General features: G+C 36.7%; 1 protein-coding gene across 3 annotated transcripts in view; it reads left to right on the forward strand.

The window, feature by feature from the left end:
* Positions 1-24,506, forward strand: part of RIC1 (RIC1 homolog, RAB6A GEF complex partner 1) — a 169,676-nt gene that overhangs the window by 36,415 nt on the left and 108,755 nt on the right. For all 3 annotated transcript variants that reach the window (XM_025891346.2, XM_073878169.1, XM_073878168.1), the window contains exon 2: positions 11,816-11,923. In XM_025891346.2, the coding sequence (XP_025747131.1) occupies positions 11,816-11,923 (108 nt within the window). The remainder of the gene's footprint in view (positions 1-11,815; positions 11,924-24,506) is intronic.

Genomic DNA, 24,506 nt, shown 5'->3' on the forward strand with positions numbered 1-24,506 from the left:
AAATACCAGAAAAAATATGTCCTTCTAAGTGTATCATGTCACAGAGCTCATGGTGTTCATATAAGTTGTTATTGGTGACATTTTACCTTGATCACTTGGTGTCTATGAGATTTTTCCACTGTAAAGTTACTGTCTTTTGTAGTTAAAAAGTAACTCGGGGGAGATACTATGCATATTCTGTTTTTTCCTGAAACTTTTGCTTTCTAGTTGTAACATCTATCATTGGATCTTGTCTGCAGCTGTTACTATGTGGTGTTTACCTAAGGATAATTCTCTATGTCCTTTTAAGTTACACAATTAATAATTGGAATTCTCATGTAAGGAAGAGCTGTCCCTTTGCTTTAATTTATTCAGTTATTTATATCCATATGGTTTCATAGATACTGATGTAAAAATGTTGGAGTCTGGAGCGAACAGTCAAAGAATTCTTGAGGTGTCTTCAGTGCAAAAAGGGTGGTTTTATTAAAGCATGGGCACAGGACCTGTGGGCAGAAAGGACTGCACTGGGGTTGTGAGGAGTGGCTGATGATATACTTTCAAGTTGGGAGGGGGTTAGGGATAGTGTAAGTTTCTAAGGAATTTGGAAGCAAGGTTTCTAGGACCTTGATAGGCTAGATGTTTGAGAAAGGTCCTTTACTACTGTCTAGTAAAACCTTAGTCATGAGACCCTTCAGATGTATATCAGTGGGTCATATGCTTAGAGGATGATTGCTAACATATATCTTGGGGAGTATAGATAAAGGAAGTTTCCAAAGGAATTTTTATGTTAAAGGGGACTTATAGGATCCTGGAGGTTGGGCTAATGTTAAGCTAAAGTATTAACATTGAGGCAGTTGAGTTCCTAGAGGCAGGGCACTCTGCCTGACTTGTCACTGGGCTGTAAGTTATAAAGAAATTTAATTTTTTTCCTTTGCCTTTGTTCTTCACATCAATACTTGTGTGTTAAAATTCAATACGGTAATTATTTTGTTTGAATTTTTTTGCTTCCTTTAAAAAATTGGTTGTTTACTTACTGAGTTTTAAAATTTTTTCTTTATATGGGGTGCCTGGGTGGCTCAGTTGGTTTTAAGAGGCTGATTTTGGCCCAGGTCATGATCTCAGGGTCCTGGGATTGAGCCCTGAGTTGGGCTCCTCGCTCAGTGGGGAGCCTGCTTGAGGATTTTCTCTCTCCCTCTGCCCTTCTCCCAACACGCACGTGTGTGTGCGTGTGTGTGTGTGTAAATAAAATAAATCTTTAAAAAACATTATGTTCTTGGTACGTCATTGATGCAGAAATGTAATTTGCAGATATTTTTTTCTAGTCTGTGGCATGTCTTTTTATTCTTTTTTAGCAATGTCTTTTGAAGAGAAACTAATTTTTGTAAGGACTTATTTATTTTAATTTTTCTTTTGTGAATCGTAATTTTTATGTCTTGTCTAAGAAATTTTTGCCTTAGCCCAAGGCCACAGAAGATTTTCTCCTATATTCCTGAACTTCTATGGATTAGGATTTACATAGGTCTATAGTAACTTGTGAATTGATATTTCTATATGGTATGAAGTATGGACTAGAGCTCTTTTTCTTCTTGGGCTATCTTACTGTTTCAGCACCATTTGTTGAAATGATCCTCCCTACATTGAATCGACTTTGCACCTTCCATTTGACTTCTCTATTTCTAGACTGTTTCATGATTCTCTTTCATTGATCTGTTTTGATGCTAATACCTACACTGTCTTGGTTGTAGATCTATTATAATGAACTTAAGATCTATTATAAACTTATATGAACTTAAGATCTATTATAAAGATCTATTATAATAGATCTTAAGTTCAGGTAGCATAAGTTCTCCAACTGTTCTTTTTACAAGTTGGTTTGCTATTCTAATTTCCCTTTCGGACTCAGGTTTCACTTTGATTGCTAAAATGAATTCCTTATAGTCTCCCCAATTACATTTCTTCTCTTTATCCATTGTAAATACTGTGTAAGGAACTTTTGTTTTTGGTTTTGAAACAGTATAAAAACTTTACTGATAAGGATTCAGATTCCACACTACAACTTACTTTTAAGAAACTACCCCTTGTCAAGTTTTGGTGTAGTATCAAAGAATATTTACGATTATTTAGAAAGTCCAACTCTAAATCTTTGTAAGACTGGATTTCCTTTGTATACTTCAAATAAAATAACATGTCATAACAGGCTGTAGAAGTAGATAGGAGAATCCAGCCATAGTCTATTATACTAGCCTTTAAAGAGCATGGTAAAATAGATCCACTGCCCATCTTCTTGATTTAGAAATAAAATTATTAAAAATATTATTTGTTAATATGCAAATTTTATTTGTGATGCAAGCATGTAACATGAGATCTTCTCTTTAAAATTTTAATTGTATAATACAGTATTGTTAGCCATGGGTACAGTGTTGTACAGCAGATCTCTAAAACTTATCTTGCTTAACTGAAATTTTGTCATTGATTGGCAACACCCCATTCTCCTCTCTCCCCAACTCCTGGCAACCACCATTTCACTCTTTGACATTATGAATTTAACTATTTAGATAAGTGAAATCAGGTATTCTTTTATAGTTTCAGGTGATACCTTTAAGTCTTTAATCCATTTTGAGTTGATTTTTATATATGGTATTAGATAAAGGTCCAATTTTATTCTTTTACGTGTGGTTGTCCAATTTTTCCAGCACCATTTGTTAATGAGACTATACTTTTTCCATCGTATATAGTTAGAACCCTGTTAAAGATCAGTTGACCGGCTCTTGTGCATTTATTTGTGGGCTCTCTACTTTGTTTCATTGGCTTATGTCTGTTTTTATGCCATAACCATACTGTTTGAATTACTGTAGTTTTGTAGTATATTTAGAAATCAAGAAGTGTGATGCCTCTAGTTTTGTTCTTGCTCATGATTGACTTGGCTATATGAAGTCTTTTCTGGTTCCATATGAATTTAAGAATTTTTTTCTACTTCTGTAAAAAGTACCATTGTGATTTTGATAGGGATTGCATTGAATTTGTAGATGGCTTTGGGTAGTATGGGACATTTTAACAACACTAAGTCTTCCAATTCATGAACATGGGATGTCTTTCCATTTTTTAAAAAATTTCTTATATCAGTGTTTTGTGGTTTTTAGTGTACAAGTCTTTCATCTCTATAGTTCTTTAATCCTAAGATTTTATTACTTTTGGTGCTATTATAATAGGATTGTTTCCCTAATTCCCTTTTCAGATAGCTCATTGTTAAGTGTATAGAAATGCAGTTGATTTTTGTATGTTGATTTTGTATTCTAAAACGACCTGATTCCTTTATTAGTTACTAGTTCCTTTAAAATGGAATCGTTAGTGTTTTCTTTACATGAGATGATATTGTTTGCAAACAGAGACAATTTTACTTCTTCCTTTCTGACTTGGATGGTTTTTATTTCTTTCTCTTAACTAATTACTCTGGCTAGGACTTCGAGTACTATGTTGAATGGAGGTGGTGTTAGGCATCCCAGACTTGTTCTTGATCTTAGAGGAGAATCTTTCAATTTTTCACTGTTGGGTATGATTTAGCTATAGGTCTTAAATGGGGTTTTTTTTATGTTGAAATACTTTGCTTTTATTTGTAGTTTAAAAGTTTTTCTTCTGAAAGGGTGTTGAATTTTGTCACATACTTTTTCATCTATTGAGATGATTATGTGAATTTTATCCTTTATTCTGATAACGTGTATCACATTGATTTTTGTATGTTGACCCATACTTGGATCCCAAGAATATGAATGAAATTTGGTTGTGGTATATGATTTTTCTTTTATGTGCTGTTGAGTTCCGTTTTCTACTAATTTATTGAGATTTTTGCATCTGTATTCAGATATAGTGATTTTTTTTTTTCTAGTAGTACCTTTATCTGGATTTTTATCAGTGTACTGCAGATCTCATAAAATGAAATTGAAAGTGTTCCTGCTGCTTCAGTCTTTTGGTAGAGTTTGAGAAGGATTGGCATTAATTCTTCATTAAATGTTTGGTAGAATTTACCAGTGAAATCATCAGGTCCTGGGCTTTTCTTTGTTGGGAGGTTTTTGATAACAGATTCAATCTGCATACTAGTTATGAGTCTTTTCAGATTTTCTGTTTCTTCATGATTCAGTCTTGATAGGTTGTGTATTCTAGGAATTTTCCTATTTCTTTGGTGGTGTCCTGTTTGCTGGCATAGAGTTGTTTATAGTTATCTTTGTGATCTTTTGTATTTTTGTGGTATCAGTTGTAATGTCTCCTTTTATATTTCTTTATGTTCGTTTTGAGTTTTTTCTTTTTTTTAATTAAGTCTAGCTGATTTTTGTTTTATCTTTTCAAAAAACTTTTTTTTCTATTGTTTTACTATCCTTTGTTTCACTTTTGTTCTTCACTGTTTTCATTCATTCTTCCTTTCTGTTGATTTTGGACTTAGTTCTTTCTCTAGTTCCCTGGGGTTTTAAAATTAGGTTGATTCTAAATCTTCTGTCTTAATGTAGATATTTATTGCTTATAAACTCCCTTCTTCACTGCTTTTGCTGTATCCCATAAGGTTTGGTATATTGTATTTTAGGTTTTGTTTCAAGGTATTTTCTAATTTCCTTTTTGATTTCTTCTTTGACCCATTTGTTGTTGTTCAAGGGTGTGTTTAATTTCCACAGATTTGTAAGCTAGCTTTCTTTCTCTTTCCTTCTGTCTCTCTCCCCTCCCCTTCTCCCTCCCCTCCTGCCTGCCTCCCTTCCTCCCCCTTTTTTTTTTCCTTTTGAATTTTAGTTTCATTCCATTGTGGTCAGAAAAGATAGTTAATGTGATTTCGTCTTAAAGTTAAGACTTGTTTTGTGATCTAACACATGATTTATCCTGATGAATGTTCCATGTATGCTTAAGAAGAATGTGCATAGAGAAATTAAGGAGTCGATCCCATTTACAATTGCACCCAAAACCATAAGATACCTAGGAATAAATCTAACCAAAGAGGCAAAGGATCTGTACTAAGAAAACTACAAAATACTCATGAAAGAAATTGAGGAAGATGCAAAGAAATGGAGCAAGATTCCATCTTCATGGATTGGAAGAAAAAATACTGTGAAAATGTCTATGCCACCTAGAGCAATCTACACATTTAGTGCAATCCCTATCAAAATACCATCAACTTTTTTCACAGAGATGGAAAAAATAATCCTAAAATTTGTATGTAACCAGAAAAGACCCCGAATAGCCAGAGGAATGTTCACAAAGAAAAGCAAAGCCAGTGGCATCACAATTCTGGACTTAAGCTCTATTACAAAGCTATGATTATCAAGACAGTATGGTATTGGCACAAAAACAGACACATACATCAATGGAACAGAATCGAGAGCCCAGAAATGGACCCTCAACTCTATGGTCAACTCATCTTCGACAAAGCAGGAAAGACTGTCCAGTGGAAAAAAGACAGTCTCTTCAACAAATGGTGTTGGGAAAATTGGACAGCCACATGCAGAAGAATGAAACTGGACCATTTCCTTACACCACACACAGAAATAGACTCAAAATGGATGAAAGACCTAAACGTGAGACAGGAGTCCATCAAAATCCTAAAGGAGAACAAAGGCAGCAACCTCTTCGACCTCAGCCGCAGCAACTTCTTCCTAGAAATATCGCCAAAGGCAAGGGAAGCAAGGGCAATAATGAACTGTTGGGACTTCATCAAGAGAAAAAGCTTTTGCACAGCCAAGAAAGTAGTCAACAAAACCAAAAGACAACTGACAGAATGGGAGAAAATATTTGCAAATGACATATCAGATAAAGGGCTAGTATCCAAAATCTATAAAGAACATATCAAACTCAACACCCAAAGAACAAATAATCCAGTCAAGAAATGGCAGAAGACATGAACAGACATTTCTGCAAAGAAGACATCCAGATGGCCAACAGACACGTGAAAAAATGCTCAACATCATTCAGCATCAGGGAAATCCAAATCAAAACCTCCATGAGATACTACCTCACACCAGTCAGAATGGGTAAAATTAACAAGTCAGGAAACGACAGATGTTGGCGAGGATGCGGAGAAAGGGGAACCCTCCTACACTGTTGGTCGGAAAGCAAGCTGGTGCAGCCACTATGGGAAACAGTATCGAGGTTCCTCAAAAGGTTGAAAATAGGGCTACCCTATGACCCAGCAATTGCACTACTGGGTATTTACCCCAAAGATACAAATGTAGTGATCTGAAGGGTTTATAGCAGCAATGTCCACAATAGCCAAACTATGGAAAGAGCCCAGATGTCCATCAACGGATGAATGGATAAAGAAGAGGTGGTATGTATATATACGATGGAATATTATACAGCCGTCAAAGAAAAAAACAAAATCTTGCCATTTGCAATGACGTGGATGGAACTAGAGGGTATTATGCTAAGTGAAATAAGTCAATCAGAGAAAGACAAGTATCATAATCTCACTAATATGAGGAATTTGAGAAACAAGACAGAGGATCATAGGGGAAGGGAGGAAAAAATGAAACAAGATGAAACCGGAGAGGGAGACAAAACATAAGAGACCCTTAATCTTAGGAAACAAACTGAGGGTTGCTGGAGTGGTGGGGGGTGGGTGGGATGGGGCGGGCTGAGTGATGGACACTGAAGAGGATATGTGCTATGGTTTTTGCTGTGAATTGTGTAAGACTGATGAATCACAGACCTGTACCTCTGAAACAAACAATACAGTGTACGTTAAAAAAAAAAAAAGGTAGTAGGAAGGGAAAAATGAAGGGGAGGGGTAATTGGAGGGGAAGCGAACCATGAGAGACTATGGACTCTGAGAAACAAAGTGAGGGTTTTAGAGGGGAGGGGCATGGGGGAATTGGTTAGCCTGGTGATGGGTATTAAGGAGGGCACGTATTGCATGGAACACTGGGTGTTATACGCAAACAGTGAATCATGGAATACTACATCAAAAACTAATGTATGGTGACTAACATAATAAAATTTAAAAAAAAGTTCTGTACATATGTGTTAGCTTCACTTGATCTTTGGTGTTGTTCAAGTCTTCAGTTTCTTCATAGATTTTGTCTCCAGGTTCTATCCATTTCTGGAAGTCGGATATTGAAATGCCCTACAATTGTACTGCAATTTACTTCTTTATTTGGTTCTGCACATATTTGCTTTATTTAGATGTTCTGATGTTATGCATAATATCCTACGGTGTCTATGTATTTATAATTGTTAGGTCTTCCTGGTGAATTTACCCTTTTATTATTATGTAATGTCTTTTTCCTTTTTTGACACTTTTTGACTTAAAGTCACTTTTGTCTGATATAACTTTCTCTGCTCTCCTTTGGTTACTATTTGCATGGAGTATCTTTTTCATCCTGTCACTTTCAGCCTATGTAAGTTCTTAAATCTAATGTGATTTTTGGTAAGCAAGTCTAGTGGTGATGAACTCCCTCAGCTTTTGATTGTTTAGGAAAGACTATCTTTCCTTCATTTTTGAAGGACATTATTACTGGATATAGTATTAGTTGGCAGCTTTTTTCTTTCAGCTCTTCATCCAACATTCTTCTGGCCTGCAGGGTTTCTGCTGAGAAACCCTCTTTTAGTCTTACGGGCGGTTCCTTTGTACATGACAAGTTGCCTTTTCCTTGTGCTTTCAAAATTCTCATTGCTTTTACTTTTGACAATTTGATCATAGTTGTTCTCAGTGTGTATTTCTTTGAGTCTCTCTTCTTTAGGTTTCTTTGGGCTTCCTGGATCTGTATGTCCATTTCCTCCTCAGATTTGGGAATTTTTCAGACATTATTTTTTTTTGTTGTTTTTTTGTGTTTTTTTTTGAAATGATTTATTTTATTGGATTTGAATCCACTAAGTACAGCCCTTGAATCATGTACAAAATCTCATTGTTCTAATATCAAACATTGTGTCAGACATTATTTTTTGAATAAGCTTTTAGGTCATTTCTCTTTCTCTTTTTCTGTTATGCATATATTGGTTTGGTTTTTGGTGTCCCATAAGTTCCTTAAGCTTTCTGTATCCTTCTTTTTTTTTCTTTTTAATATTTATTTATTTGAGAGAATGAGATAGAGCATGAGAGGGGGGAGGGTCAGAGGGAGAAGCAGACTCTCTGCTCAGCAGGGAGCCCGATGCGGGACTCGATCCCGGGACTCCAGGATCATGACCTGAGCCGAAGGCAGTCGCTTAACCAACTGAGCCACCCAGGCACCTTCTTCTTTTTTTTCTTATTGGTCTTGTGATTGAATAATTTCCAGTAACCTTTTTTAGAGTTTGCTGATCCTTGCTTTTGCTTGATCTAGTCTTTTGAACCTCTCTATTGAATTTTTTATTTCAGTTATATTTTTCAGCTTTATGATTTCTTTTTGGTACTATTGTATATTTTCTCTTTGTGGAAATTCTCACTTTGTTCCTCCATTGTTCTTCCAACCTCAATGAACATTTTTATGATGGTTATTTTGAATTATCTTTCTGGTAAGTCATGTATCTGTGGTTCATTTGGGTCTGTTTCTGGAGCTTTGTCTTCTTTCCTTTGTTTGGAACACATTGATCTTTTTCTTCATCTTCCTTGACTCTTGGTGTCTGTGCATTAGACAGAACAGTTACCAGTCCCACTCTTCATGGACTGGTCTCATGTATTAGAAGATGACCCCTCCTCCCCCCCAATCAGTCTGGCCAGAGATTCTGGTGACCTCTCAAACCTTCATGCTAGTCCAACACACTTCGTGTGTGTGTGTGTGTGTGTGTGTCTCCTAAGTGTTTAGGATATGCTGAATCCCCTCAGTGCACTGTAACAAATGAACTGAAGCCATTCCTGAGGTGTCCTTCAGAAAAGTTGGATGGTCCTATGCTCCCTCCAACTCTTTCTCTTCCTATGGAAATGGTGGAAGCTGTCTCCCGCCCCCACTCCCGCCCATCTGTTAGCTCTGTACTGAGTCAGGGAGGGTCTATGGCAACTGCTAGCCCAAACTCTGTTTCTGCTGTCACAACCTCCCTTAACAGCTAGATTATGCTAGGTCCTGTCAATGCCTCATGGAAGGCAAGACAGACCCTCTTCCCGCCCTTTGGACAGTCCCAGAAAAGTTGGGGCATTGGACTTATGGGCTCTTCTTCCCAAGAAGAAGCTGGAGGTGGAGGGTTTTATTCTGTGTTGGGGGTGGGGGTTCTGGCAGGAGGGTGTTCCATATCACCCTAGCAGCTTTGATGAGTTTGATTTTGTGTTCATCCAGCCTTCAGGTGCCTTTCTGTTATTAGTTTATAGATTTCTCACCAAAGGGAATTTTTCTGTGAATTGTTCCTGAATTTATGTATTTTTTGGGGGGAGGAGAGTCCAGAGCTTCCTGCTCTCCCATCTTGCCGATGTCACTCCTGCCAAGATACTTATTTTTAATTTTTAATTGATATTTGAAGTACAAACAACTGATTTCTAGCAATTCTTATGTATTTGGAATATTGTTAGCTTCTTAGAAACTTCTGTATTTTGCTCTTAGAGATTAAAAAAAGGTTTTAAGGGAATATTTAAAACCTATGTAACACTTTCCAAATGCTAATGTAAAAGGAGCTAGCCATAAAAACTGTATTCTCGTTGGTAAATTTGTGTACTATAGGACTATACTTAGTAGTTCCAAACTAGTCTGTGCATATAGTAGAGTTGAACAAAGAGCTAAATTAATTGTATGAAATGATAACAAAGTTACAAGTAAGGGAGAAAGGCTAGAAGAAACCACATTGTGCTTGATTATCCTCCAGTGTTTCTATATGAAAATATATATATATGTATATATAGAAGAAATATAGAGAGGTAATGTGGTCAGATACGGTTTGGTATAAGTTTGTTTTCTACTCTGTTTGCTGAGAGGACCTAGAAGCAGTGACACCCCACTAGCAATATGTGTCTTGTTTTCCAGATCTTGTTTTTTATTTTTTTAAAAAGATTTTATTTATTTGACAGCATAGAAGCACGGGGAGTGGCAGGCAGAGGGAGAAACAGGCTCCCCGCTGAGCAGGGAGCCCAATGCGGGACTCAGTCCCAGGACTGCGGGGTCATGACCTGAGCCAAAGGCAGACGCTTAACCAGCTTAGCCACCCAGGCGCCTTCAGATCTTTTTAAAATACCATTCTCTAATAAAAATGGACCAGGGTCCCTGGAAAAAAGACTGCTTCTAGGACAATGGCAGCGAAAGTACAAGATGACCCTTTAGAACTTTTATACTACAGAAAGTGGATGTCAGGTTGTTTCAGCCAAGTTTGATGAAAACATCATGTGTTCTCCGTTGTATTACCTTTGCTCTTTTGTCGAAGGTCACTTGATTATATGCATCTATTTCTGGTGCTATCTGGTCTGTTGATCTGTTTTCTGTTCTTTGGCTGATACCACGTTGTCTTCATTACTGTATCTTTATAATAAGTCTTGAAGTAGCATCTAGTTCTTCAACTTAGTTCTCCTTCAATATTGAGTTGGCCATTCTGGGTCTTTTGCCTCTCCATATAAACTTTAGAGTAAGCCTGTTGATATCTCTAAAATAACTTGCTTTGATTTTGATTTGGATTGTGTTGAACCTGTAGTTCAAGTTGTAAGAAATAACATCTTGACAATATTGGATCTTCCCGTTCATGAACTTGGAATATCCCTCCATTTATTTAGTTCATTTTAAATTTTGTTCTTCAAAGTTTTGTAGTTTTCCTTTTATATATCTTGTACATATTCTGTTAGATTTAAGCCTAAATATTTTTTGGGTTGCTAATAGAAATGCTGTTGTGTGGTTAATTTTGAATTCTGCTTGTTCACTGCTGTTATATAAAAAGGCAATAGATTTTTATATGAACATCGCATTCTGTAACCTTACTGATCATTGTTATTACTATGTTAGTTTGTTGATGGTTCCTTTGAATTTCTATATAGGCAGTCGTGTTACATATAAACAAAGAAAGTTGTACTTTTTTTTCTTCCCAGTCTGTTATCTTTTATTTCCTTTCTTTAGTACATTAGCAAGGATTTCCAGTGTGATTTTGAAAAGGAGTGATGAGAGGGAATGTCTTTACCTTGTTCCTGAGTTTAGCAGGAAAGCTTCTAGTTTCTTACCAGTGAGTATGATGTTAGTTACAGGTTCTTTGTAGGTAATCTTTGTCAGATTGAAGAAGTTCCCCTTATTCTTACTTTACCGAGAGTTTTTATCATAAATGGGTACTGCATTTTGTCAAGTTCTTTTTCTGCATCTATTGGTGTGATCATGTGCTTTTTCTTCTTTAGCCTATTGATGTGTAATGGATTACATTAATTGATTTTGCATGTTGATCCAGCCTTGCATACCTGGAATAAATTCCACTTGGTTGTAGTGTATAATTATTTTTAAACATCATTGGATTAGATTTGCTAATATTTTGTTGAGAATTTTTACAGCTGTGTTTGTGAGAGATATTGATCTGCTGTTTTATATTCTTGTAACATTTTTGTCTGCTTTTAGTATTTGACCAATGCTGGCCTCAGAAAGAGTTAGGAAGTAATCTTTGCTTCTGTTTTCTGGAATAGATTGTAGAGAGGTTGTATAATTTCTTCCTAAGTATTTGATAGAATTCACTAGTGAACCATCTGGGCCTGTTTCTGTTTTTGAAGATTATTAGTATCATTTTAATAACTTAAATAGATATAGTCCTTTTCAGATCATCTTTCCTTTTGGTTCTTTTTAGTTGATTTGTTTGGGCTAATTAGGGCTGATAGCTGATATTGTTATCTTTTATACACATTTAGAATTTTTAGATTTTCAGAGTACTCCATGATAAATTATCTTAAATTTGTTTTGTATATATTTTTATGGGATACTAATAAAGTAAACCTCTTTCCTTCCAGCCTAGTGTATTAATTGTAACCTACAAGGAACCTGAAAAATCATCTTCTCAGTTTGGATCCTACAAACAAGCTGAATGGAGGCCAGATAGTACCATGATAGCTGTGTCAGTAAGTAGAATTTTCAATTTTAATAGTTTCATATGACATCATTACATTGCATTAAAATTTGATTCTCTTCGATGACGTCATTTAAGCCTTTCCACCCTTAGCGTTTATCTTATGCGATAGGAATTGCTGTACTGATTCTTCTATTGGTAGATTGGTACTCTTACTGTATCTTTTTGTGATTCTTCGGTTTCTTCCCTTCCCTAATATAGTGCCTGTATCCTTTTCTCTTTATTCTTCTCACTTTCCTGTTTTGTCCTTGAAGTCTCATTCAAAATTGTAAAGCTTTCATCTCTATTCACATGGGGTACTTCCAAATTTACGTTTTAAGACCTGCCTTCCATCCTTAAGGGTGTCTCACAAAAATGATAGCATTTATGTTTTTATGTCACGTTAAATTTTCATATCCATTTGGATCTGTGTCTGCATTTCTCCTCTGTTCCATTAATGTGCTTAGATCTGGTCAATTTTACCTTTTCAATCTGTTTTGTCACTGTCATTTTTTGGACTGTCATTATCACCTAATTTGAATAGCAATCATATATGGTTAACATTTATTGAGCACCTCCTGTGTAAGTACTATATAATCACTACATGTGGAAAATTTCATTTAAATTTTAAATTGACACTTTGAAGTCCATACTGTTATCTTTCATAATAGATGAAGTTACATTGTAGAGCTGAGGAAGTGAGTTTTATCCAAAATCATACGGATGGTGTATATTGGAAAGAAGAGATTAAATTAGGTATTTAGATTCCATTTACTTTAAAGGCATAACTTGTGCTTTGCTTTATTGTGCTTTGCAGTTACTGCATATTTTATAAATTGAAGCTTTGGTAATTTTGGTAATTCTCACAATATTTCAGACTTTTTCATTATATTTGTTACAGTGATTTGCGATCATTGATCTTTGATGTTACTATTTAAATTGTTTTAGGGTGCCACAAACAGTGCCCATATGAGATAGCAAACTTAATCCATAAATGTTGGGTGTGTTATGACTGTTCTACTGACCCACTCTTTCCTTTCTCCTTCTCTGTGGGTTCCCCAATTTCTTGAGAAACAGCTATATAGAAATTAGGACAATAAATAACCCTACAGTAGTCTCTTAAGTGTTCACCTGAAAGGAGAAAGCGCACGCCTCTCACTTTCGATCAAAAGCTAGACACGGTTAAAGCTTAGTGAGGAAGGCATGTGGAAAGCTGAGGCTTCTTGTGCCAGTTAGCCAAGTTGTAAATGCGAAGGAAAAGCTCCTGAAGGAAATTAAAAGGGCCACCCCGGTGAACACACGAATGATAGGAAAGTGAAACAGCTTTATTGCTGACGTGGAGAACGTTTGGTGGATAAAAGGTCAAGCCAGCCATGACATTCCCTTCAGCCAAAGCCTAACCCAGAGCGAGGCCCTGACTCTCTTCAATTCCGTGAAGGAAGAGGGGAGGAAGCTGTAGAAGCAAAGTCTGAAGCTAGCAGAGATCAATTCCTGAGGTTTAAGGAAGGAAGCCGTGTCCGGGGCGTAAACGTGCAAGGCGAAGCAGGAGGTGCCGATGGAGGAGCTGCGGCAAGTGATCCAGAAGATGGAGCCGAGGTCATTACCGAAGGCGGCTCCACCGACCCACAGATTTTCAGTGTGGGTGCGAGAGCCTCTCACAGGAAGAAGATGCCATCTAGGACTTTCCTGGCTAGAGAGGAGAAGTCAGTGCCTGCCTTCCAAGCTTCCAAGGACAGGCTGATCGTCTTGTCGGGGCCAGTGCAGTTGGCGACTTCTAACTTGTAGCAGGTGCTTCTTTATCATTTCTCAAATCCTAGGGCCCGTAGGAGTTATGGTAAATCTACTCAGCCTGTGCTCTGTAAATGGAAGAGCAGAGCCTGGAGGACAGCACATCTGTTTACAGCATGGTTTACTGAATGTTTTAAGCCCACTGTTGAGACCCGCTAAGGAAGGGAAAAAAGTAGATTCCTTTCACACTATCATCACTTATTGACTCTGCACCTGATCGTCGCACAAGAGTTCTGACGGAGTCGGGACAATGAGATTTATGTTGTTCTCATGTCTGCTAACACAACATCCATTCTTCAACCCATGGATCAAAGAGTCATTTCAACTTGCAAGTCTTTTTAAAATTTTTAAACTAATTATATTTTTTATTGGAGTATAACTTATAGTGTCATCCTGGTTTCAAGTGTACAGGGGTACAGTATGACGACTGAACGGTTCCATGCATGACTCGGTGCTTGTCATGTTAAGTGTGCTCTGGATTCCCTTGATCTCTTTCACCCATCCCTCCCACCCACCTCCCCTCTGGCAGTCTCCATTTGGTTCTCTGTATTTAAGAGTCTTTGTCTCTTTTTTCTTTGTTTCATTTCTTATTCAAGTCTTCTTATTTAAGAAGTATGTTTCATAGGACTCTACTTGCCGTACATAGTGATTCCTCTGATGGATCTGGGCAAAGTCAATTGAAAACCTTCTGGGAAGGATTCACCATCCTAGATGCCATGAAGAATATTCATGATTCGTGGGGCGAGATCAACATATCAACGTTGTTAGGAATTTGGAAGGAGTAGATTCCAGTCTTCATGGATGACTTTGAGGGGTTCAGGACTTCAGAGGAAGAGGTCACTGCAGAAGTGGTGGAAATAGCAAGAGAACCAGAATTAGAAGTGGAGCCTGAAGATGGGAAGGAACTGCTGCCGTCTCAGGATACAGCTTGAACGGATGAAGAGTTGCTGCTGAGGCATGAGCAAAGAAAGTGGTTTCTTGAGGTGGGATCCACTCCTGGTGAAGGTGCCGTGAAGACTGTTGAAATGACGACAAAGGATTTAGAATATTGCATCGGCTTAGTTGATAGAGCAGCGACTGGGTTTGAGAGGATTGACACCAATTTTGAAAGTTCTGTCGGTAAAAGCTATCAAACAGCATTGCAGGCTGCAGAGAAAGTTTCATGAAAGGAAGAGTCAGTTGATGCACCGAACTTCATTGTTGTTTTAAGATAAAGTGGCCTCAGCCACTTCAGCAACCACCTTCAGCAGCCACCACCCGCAAAAAGATTTCGAGTTGCAGAAAGCTCAGATGATAGCATTTGGTAGCAATCAAGTGTTTTTTAATTAAGCTATGTACATTGTATTTTTGAACATAATGCTATTGCATACCTTAAAAAAACACAGTATAGTGTAAATATAACTTTTATATGTGTTGGAAGGCCTGAGTCGTTCATTGTGAAATTCACTTTCCTGAGATGTTCTAGAACTGAAGCTGCACCATCTCAGAGGTTTGCCTGTATTCTTAGCTTATACATAACTTACCTCTGTGCTTTCTGTCCTTTTTTTTTAGTCTATACTATGTAATGCTGACCAGGTTAATCATTGGAAAATGGTCCACATTATAAAAATATTGAGTAGTTCCTCAGTTCTGCAGACTACCAACCACCTACCAAATCTACACTCCTGCTTTTTTTTTGTAAGGATAATGAATTCAGAATAGTTCAAGATATTTAAATTATTAAGAAAAAGAGAAATATTTTGACATCTGAAAATTATGAATATTATTTTTTAACTTATTTTTAATTTGGAGAGTAATTAACGTACATTGTTATTTTCAGGTGTAAAAAATTATTCAGCAATTCTGTATGTTTCTCAGTGCTCATCAAGATAAGTGAACTCTTAATCCCCTTTATATATTTCACCCATCCTCCCTATACCCCTGTTCTGTGACAACCACCAGTTTGTTCTCCGTGGAGTCTGTTATTTTTTCTTTTTCTTTATTCATTTGTTTTGTTTCTTAAATTCTACATATGAGTGAAAACATTGTATGTGTGTTTTTTTAACTTACTTAGCATTATACTCTCTAGCTCCATCCATGTTGTCGTTAATGGCAAGATTTCAGTCTTGCCATTTTTATGGCTAAGTAATAATCCTTTGCATATATATGTACACCACCTCTTCTTTATCCTTTTCATCTAGGGATGGATAATTGGGTTGTTTACATAATTTGGCTCTTATAAATAATGCTTCAGTAAAGACAGAGGTGCATGTAGTTTTTCAAATAAGTGTTTTTGTATTCTTTGGGTAAATATCCAGAAGTGGAATTACTGGGACAGGTGGGATTTCTGTTTTTAATTTTTTAAGGAACCTTCATACTGCTTTCCATGGTGGCTACAACAATTTGCATTCCCACCAGAAGTGCGTGAGGGTTCCTTTTCCCCCATGTCCTCACTAACACTTATTTCTTGTGTTTTTATTTGTTTTGCCTGTTTTTGTTTTTATTGGAGGCTCAGGTGGCACATGACAGTTCATAAAATGGCTTCAGAGGTAGAAGCTCTTGTGTTTTTCATTCTAGCTATTCTGACAGGTAAAGTGATATCTCATTGTGGTTTTGATTTGCATTTCTGTGATGATGAGTGATGTTGAGCATCTTGTCATGTGTCTGTTGGCCATCTCTACATCTTCTTGGGAAAAATGTCTATGCAGGTCCTGCGCCCATTTTTAATTGGAGTATTTGGGGTTTGTTGTTGTTAAGTTCTTTATAATTTTGGATACTCACCTTTTATCAGATATATCATTTGCAGATATCTTCTCCATTCGGTAGGTGGCCTTTGTGTTTTGCTGGTTTCCTTCCCTGTGCAAAAAGTTTTTTATTTTGCTTTAGTCTCTATAGTTTAATTTTGCTTTTGTTTCCCTTGTCAGAAGAGACAATCTAGAGAAACGATTCTTCGGCCAAACTCAGTGAAATTACTGCTTATATATTCCCCTAGGAATTTTATGATTTCAGGTATCACATTTATATCTTTAATCCATTCTGGGTTTAGTTTGTGTATGGTGTAAGAAAGTGGTTTAGTTTCATTCTTTTGTATGTTGCTGTCCAGTTTTCTCAGCAGTTTGCTGAAGAGACTGTCTTTTCTCTATTGTATGTTCTTTCCTTTTTTTTATTTTTTAATAAATTGATCATGTAATTATTGGTTTATTTCTGGGTTCTTTATTCTCTTATATTGATCCTACATGTTTATGTGCCAGTACCATACTATTTTGATTACTGCAACTTTATATGTTGAAGTCTGGGATTGTGACACCTCCAGCTTTGTTCCTCTTTTTCAAGATTGCTTTGGCTATTCGGGTTCTTTTGCAGTTCCATACAAATTGTGGAATTTTTTTTTTCTAGCTCTGTGAAAAAAGTTGTTGATACTTTAATAAGGATTACAAGAAATGTGTAGATTGCTTTGGGTAGCATGGACATTTTAACAATATTGGTTCTTCCAGTCCATTAACATGGAATATCTTTCCATTTGTTTGTGTCACCTTCAATTTCTTTCACCATTGTTTTATAGTTTTCAGAGTCCAAATCTTTCACCTCCTTGGTTAAGTTTATTCTTAGGTATTTTATTCTTTTTAGTGCAATTGTAAATGGGATTGTTTAAATTTCTCTTTCTGCTACTTTATTATTAATGTATAGAAATGAACCAAATTTCTGTATATTAATTTAGTATATGGCTTTACTGAATTCATTTATCAGTTCTAGTAGTATTTTGGTGGGTGGCGTCTTGAGGATTTTTTTATATATAGTATCATGTCGTCTGCAAATAGTGGAAGTTTTACTTTACTAATTTTTTTTTTTTTTTGTCTGGTGTGGCTAGGTCTTTGACTACTATGTTGAATAAAAGTGGTGAGAATGGACATTTTTGTCTTTATTATGTTGAGGTATGTTTACTTTAAAATTTCTTTATTGAGAGTTTTTATCATGAACGGATGTGGTACTTTGTCAGATCCTTTCTCTGCATCTATTGAGATGATCATATGATTTTTATCCTTTCTCTTGTTAATGTGATGTATTACATTGACTGATTTGGGCATACTGAGCTACCTTTGCTTCCCTGGAAAAAATCCCACTTAATTGTGGTGAATGATTTTTTTTATTAATGTACTGTTGTATTCTGTTTGCCAATACTTTGTTGAGGATTTCTGCATCTATGTTCTTCAGAGATAATGGCTTGTAATTTTCTTTCTTTGTAATGTCTTTATCTGGTTTTTGTATCAGGGTAATGCTGGCTTCATAGAGTAAGTTTGGAAGCTTTTCTTCCTCTTCTGTTTTTTGGAATAGTTTGAGAATAGGTATTAACTCTTCTTTAGCTATTTGGTAGAGTTTACCAGAGAAGCTTTCTGGACTTCTGTTTGTTGGGAGTTTTTTGATTACTAGTTCAGTTTCTTTGCTGGTTAACTGATCTGTTCAAATTTTCTATTTTGTCCTGCTTTCATTTTGAAGGGTTATATGTTTCTAGGTATGTATCCATTTCTTCTAGGTCATTCAGTTTGTGGGTATGTAATTTTTGGTAATATTCTCCTTAAATCCTTTGTATTTCTGTGGTGTCCGTTGTTAATTCTCCTCCTTCATATGATTTTAGTTATCTGAGTTCTCTCTCTCTCTCTTGTTTTGATGAGTCTGGCTAAAGGTTTATAAATTTTGTTTATCGTTTCAGACAACCAGCTCCTGGTTTCATTGACCTGTTCTTTTGTGTGCGTGCACTCGTGCGTGTATGTTTATTCGCTCTCATGTATTTCTGCTCTAGTCTTTATTATTTATTTCATTCTACTGGCTTTGAGTTTTCTTTGTTCTGTTCCTGTCTCCTATACCTGTAAGGTTAGTTTAAGGATTTTCTCGTTTTTTGAGGTAGGCTTGTATTGCTATAATCTTCTCTCTTAGGACAGCTTTTGCTGCGTCCCAAAGATTTTGGACTCTATCTTCAATTTCATTTGTTTCCATGTAGGTTTTTATTTCTTGTTTGATTTCTTCATTGACCCATTCAGTGTATAGTAGCATGTTATTTAGGCCTCCATGTATTTGTGTTCTTTCCAGATTTTTTTCTTGTGATTGACTTCTAATTTCATTCCCTTATGGTCAGAAAAGATGCATGATATGATTTCAGTCTTTTAAAATTTATTGAAATTTGTTTTGTGCCGTAACGTGTAATCTGTTCTGGGGAATATACCACATGTGCATGGAAAGAATATGTAATCTGTTGTTTTTGGATAGAACATTCTGAGTATATTTTTTAGGTCCATAGGGTCCAATGTGTTATTCAAAGCCATTGTTTCTGGGTGATCTGTCTGTTGATGTAAGTGGGGTGTTAAAGTCTTCTGCTGTTACTATATTACTATTGATTTCTTCCTTTATGTCTGCTGCTAGTTGATTTACATATTTAGGTGCTCCCACATTGGATGCATAAACAGTTACAATTGTTGCATGCTCCTGTTGGATTGTTCCTTTATCATTTTGTAGTGTCCTTTGTCTCATGTTACAGTCTTAATTTTAAAGTCTGGTTTTTTGGATATATGTATTGGTACCCCAGCTTTCTTTTGGCTTCTGTTTGCATGTAAATGTTTTTCCATCCCTTCCCTTTGAATATGCATGTGTCTTTAGGTCTGTAGAAGTAAGTCTTTAGGCAGCATAAAGATGGGTCTTGCTTTTTTATGCATTCAATCAATGAGTATCTTTTGAATGGAACATTAATCCTTTTACATTTAATTATTGACAGATGAATACTTACTGGCATTTGTTACTTGTTTTATGGTTGTTTTTATAATTCTTCTCTGTTTTTCCCTTGCTCTCTCTTGTGGTTTGATGTCCTCCTTTAGTGATACGCTTTTATTCCTTTCTGTTTTTATGTCTCTGTCACAGGTTTTTGATTTGTGGTTACCATTAGGTTCGTATTTAGCATCTTATGCAGATGACATTCTATATTAAGCTGATGGTCAGTTAGGTTTGAACCCATTCTAAAAGCACTAAAGTTTTACTTCCATGCATGTTTTATATGATTTCATACTTCATACCATTTTATTTTGTGTATTCCCTTGACTGAGTTTTTTGGGTATAATTGATATTACTGCTTTTGTGCTTTAATCTCTGTACAGGTTTTTTTAAGTGATTAATCTACTTTGTTTGTATTTACCTGTGGAATTTCATAATTTTCTTATTGCTGATTATTGCCTTTTCTTTTCACTCAAAGAATTCCCTTTAGTATTTCTTGTAAAGCTGGCTTAATAGTGATGAAGTCCTGTAACTTTTGTTTGTTTGGGAAACTCTTCTATTCTGAGTGATAACCTTTCTGGGTAAGATATTTTCAGTTCCACATTTTATTGTTTTCAGTACTTTTAATATATCATGCCACTCTCTTCTAGCCTGCAAAGTTTCTGCTGAAAAACCAGGGAAATTTTCTGCCCCCTTTTCTATCTCTATTCCTTCTGGGATCCTTATAAATTGCATGCTAATATGCTTTATGATGTCGCTGATTTCCCTTTACATATTCTCATTTTTTATTGTTCCTTTTACTTTTTGCTGCTCAGCTGGGTTGATTTCCATTATTCTGGACTCCAGGTCACTGATGGGTTTGTCTGCCTCCTCTAATCTGCTATTTATTCCCTTTAGGGTTTTTTTGTTTTGTTTGGTTTGTTTTTTGGTAAGCCCTCTAGGGTATTTTTAATTTTTAATTATTGATTCTTCATCTCTGATTGGTTCTTTTTTATATTTTCTGTCCCCTTGTTGAAGGTCTCACAGAGATCCTCCATTGTTTTCTTAAGTACAGTGAGTATGTTTATGACCATCACTTTGAATTCTTTATCAGGCATATTGCTTCTATCCATTTCACATAGCTCTTTTGCTGTAGTTTTGCCCTGTTCTTTCATTTGGGACATACTCTTTTGTGTCCTTATATTGTCTGGGTTTGTTTCTCTGTATTAGGGAAGTCATCTATGTTTCCTTATCTTAATAGTAGTGGCCATAGAAGAAGAGACCTTGTGGTGCCCTGTACCACAGTGTCCTCTATTAACCAGAACCAGAAGGCATTTCACAGGAGTTTTCTTTGTGGGTACACTGGGCAGGATTTGGTCCCTGTGCTGTTAAAGGGCCATTCTGGGGCTGCTGTGGGCTTTTAGTTGGGTGCTGTCTGCTGTCAGACCAGATACCTGTTCTCAGCTCATCTGCTGGGTCCGCAGTCGTACCAAACTACAGCATGCTCTCCTTGTGTTGTCCCTGAGAGGCTTTCCTTTGTGGCCAGGGCCTGTAGTCAAACCAGCTCTCTGCCCTAGTCCGTCCGCGGGGGCTGTAATCCCACTGGTGTGTGTGGTTATGTTGCCTTTTCTCCAGAGCAGGCCTCACTTCAGAGTGGCACTGGTCCCTGCTGGATTGTTTGGAGGGCATGTCTTGGCAGGCACTGTGGTGGGCTGGATGGGGCTGGGTGTGTGGTATTAGCAAGGTAGTTGATGAGTGTTCATGCTTGATTACTGCTAGTGTCAGATTATTTAAGCTGGGGTGGGGGTTAGAGAAATGGACCAGCTCTTTAGTTCTTGGGCAAGTCTCCTGAAGATCCCTGTCCCTTCAGCGCATGTTCTGAGATTAGTAAATGCATATGCTTCACATACACTCCAGGCTTTTTTCAAACTGCTGCTGCTGTGCTGTATCTCCTCCAGCTTGTTTGTTATGCTGGCTCTTTAAGGGGGGAACTCAGTTTCCTCTTGCCCTCCACCTTTTCCAGAGCTAAGTCTTCTGATTTTTTAAAGTACTTCGAGTTAAGCGTACTGGTTTCCACACCAAATGTTTTGGGGACTCTTCTTCCTTGAGCATCTCTTCTCTGCCTGAGGTTCATAGTGTGGGGTCTGCTTCTCTCCCTTCTCCATGCTTGTGGTATCCCTCCCATTTGTGGTTAGTCTCCCCAGGAGTTTGGTTCCCAATGGAATTTCTGCCTCTCCTACCCTTTTTGATGTGTCCTCAGTATGATTAACTGTGGAAAGTCTGTTCTGCCAGTATGCAGGTGGTTTTCTTCCTTCCCCTCCCCTCCCCTCTTCTTTTTTGAGAGAGAGGGTATGAGCCTGGGTAGGGGTGGGGGGATTAGGGAGAGGGAAAGAGAGAATACCAAGCAGGCTCTACGCCCGGTGCAGAGCTGAAAGGGGGCTCAGTCCCACGACCCTGAGATCATGACCTAAGTGAAAATCAAGAGTTGGGCCCTTAATTGAGCCACCTAGGCACCCTCAGGTTGTTTTCTGAGTTAGTTTCACTAATGTGGCTGTTATCTAGGTCTATCTTTCATTACATGAATTTTAAATTTCACTGTCCCTAAGTAATGTTGGAGTATGAAAATGTTAACTTTATTTAGATCATTTCTATGGCTGGTTTCAAGCTGCAGTAGCTGAGTCAAGTGGTCCTGACAGCAACCATATGTGGCGCTCTATCTCTTTTCTGCTCAGTGCATTCACTGTAAGAGTAACACGTTTATAGATCAGATGTTTCAAGTGCACACATACTGCCGTACCATAACATTCTGTGTAATGTTTATTACTAGTGCATACCTATCATGTCAAAAGAACAAAAGAATAGGTTTTGAATATCATGCTTCTAAAATACATTGGAATATAGATTAATTTATTATTGGATTGGATGGGAAATTGTCTTAATTATGCAGTGACCCTATAGCAGAGCCAAAAGAATACAATAAAAGTTGACATTATCCAACTTAGTATTTATCTCAGTATTCCCATCTCACTGAAATTAATAGAAAAATTAGAATATTTAAAGCAGAATATTTTCACAAAAAATGAAAATGAAGGTACAACCAAAGTAAGTTTAGCTGTTTTTTGATGACTTGAGGAGTATTACAGTACTGCTTAGTTTATTTGAATAGTCAGTGTAAAGTGTGAAATGACTGAGAATTACTCCCTGTGAAAAACATGTATGGGAGGTGAAAAGATTTTAAAGAAGTTGAGAAAACACTAATCAGTACAACCTGAAGCAGAGTCCACTAAAGTGTGTTTTAACTGATAGTGACAAAAATACACGCGGAGCAGAGAAAGGCTTAGTTGGACGGTTTACAAAGCTAGTGCACATGGAAATGTTGAACACCTATGGCCATTTTAAGTTGTTAGAAATAGAAGCTGGAGATCCTGACTTGCCCAATTCCATGGGTGTTTAATGTCTTAGCAGTCAGTGGTAAAGGTTTATTGTTGATTTTTTTTTTTTTTTTATGTTGGGGCTCATTTTGAAATTTTTTGAACTTGAAGAACCACCTCAACCACTTACCAGACACTGAATGATCTGGCAAATGATAACTTTGCTGCAGACTTGGTAATGCTTGCACATGAATTCAGTCAAAACAGTGTTTAAATGTGAGATTTATATGTGGTCAAGTCATTTTGGTGACAACTACTGTTGTTTGAATCACAGGTAATGCCACGCTGCTTTTTCTGTTTCCCCTGCTGTCAAAAATTGAACAGTAAGATCTGTATTTCCAACAAAAATTAGCAGTAGATATATTTTCTGAGCTCACCCAATTCCAGTAGCATATTTCAGAACTTGATGCAATTGCAAAGGAGATGTCTATATTTCATAATCCATTTAATTGTGCAAATGAGGAGTGCTTTCATCCAGCTTTCAGTTGGAAGTGATTAATCTACCACATAATGACATGTTAAAAAGCAAGAAGGAGAAGAATCTGGTAGACTTTTGTATACTTACCTACAAGTTGATGATTATATTCAGTTAAAATCATTTGCTCATGGATTCGTATCAGTATTTGGCACTACTTATGTGAAAAGACATTTCAAATAGAGTATGTAAGATCTCATTACAGGCCAGCATTAAGGTGAGAGGGAACACTAACTTTAAACCCCAGTTAAGCAAAAATGTTACCCCATAAAAAGAATTTCATTCTCTTTAGTGGATAAGTATTACAAAGAAAATTGTGCTCAGTTTTCATTACCATTATATTTAGAATTTTTTAGCAGTAAAATTTATGAGATTTTGTTTTCTCTCTGTATTAACTATTCCCTTTTATTTTTCTGTATATATGATGCTTTGATATCTTGAGGCCTTGTGGACCCTGGAGAGGCTGTCCTTCCCAAGGCCAGGCAATTTCTAGAGATAGTAATAAGGATTCATCTATTAGTGTGCCTTTCATATGCAGACCAAGCAATACATAGCCTGTACCCCCAAACATCATCATTATGGAGCTCTTACACTCTGGGCCACTGTTCCCCTGCCCTCATTACCCCCGGGCCAGGAACAGATAACTAGAGACAGCCCCTATATCCTAGTAAAGAGAAAATAGTCTGTTAGCTTTGTTTTTAGAGCAGAAATAATTTCACATTAATTTATTAATCTTTTGCACTGTACTAAGTATTAAGAAAACAAAGAAGTTAGAAGAAACTATTCTGGTCTTCAATTTGTAGAGATAAAATACATATACAAAAGACAATAAAACCACCTACTTTTTTGGCTGTTGAGAATCTAGTTTTTATTTCACAGTTATTGTTTATAGCTTTTTTCCCCTTAAGATTTTATTTTTAAGTAATCTCTACACCCGGTGTGGGGCTCGAACTCACAACCCCAAGATCAAGAGTTGCATACACCACTGACTGAGCCAGCCAGGCGCCTGTTTTATAGTCTTTATCTACAACTTTGTGGAGATGTCATGATGAATATAATTTTAACTATTATAGGGTGGCTTGTATTAAATATACTTAGTAAATCCTAACCTGATCCAAGTGATTTATCATCTCTATTTGTATAATTTAAGACATGAATTAATGTTTTAGCTCATGAATTTTAAAATA

This window comes from Callorhinus ursinus, unplaced genomic scaffold, assembly GCF_003265705.2.
Source record: "Callorhinus ursinus isolate GAN/ISIS: 27379988/994484 unplaced genomic scaffold, GSC_fseal_2.0 scaffold28, whole genome shotgun sequence".
Taxonomy (NCBI): domain Eukaryota; kingdom Metazoa; phylum Chordata; class Mammalia; order Carnivora; family Otariidae; genus Callorhinus; species Callorhinus ursinus.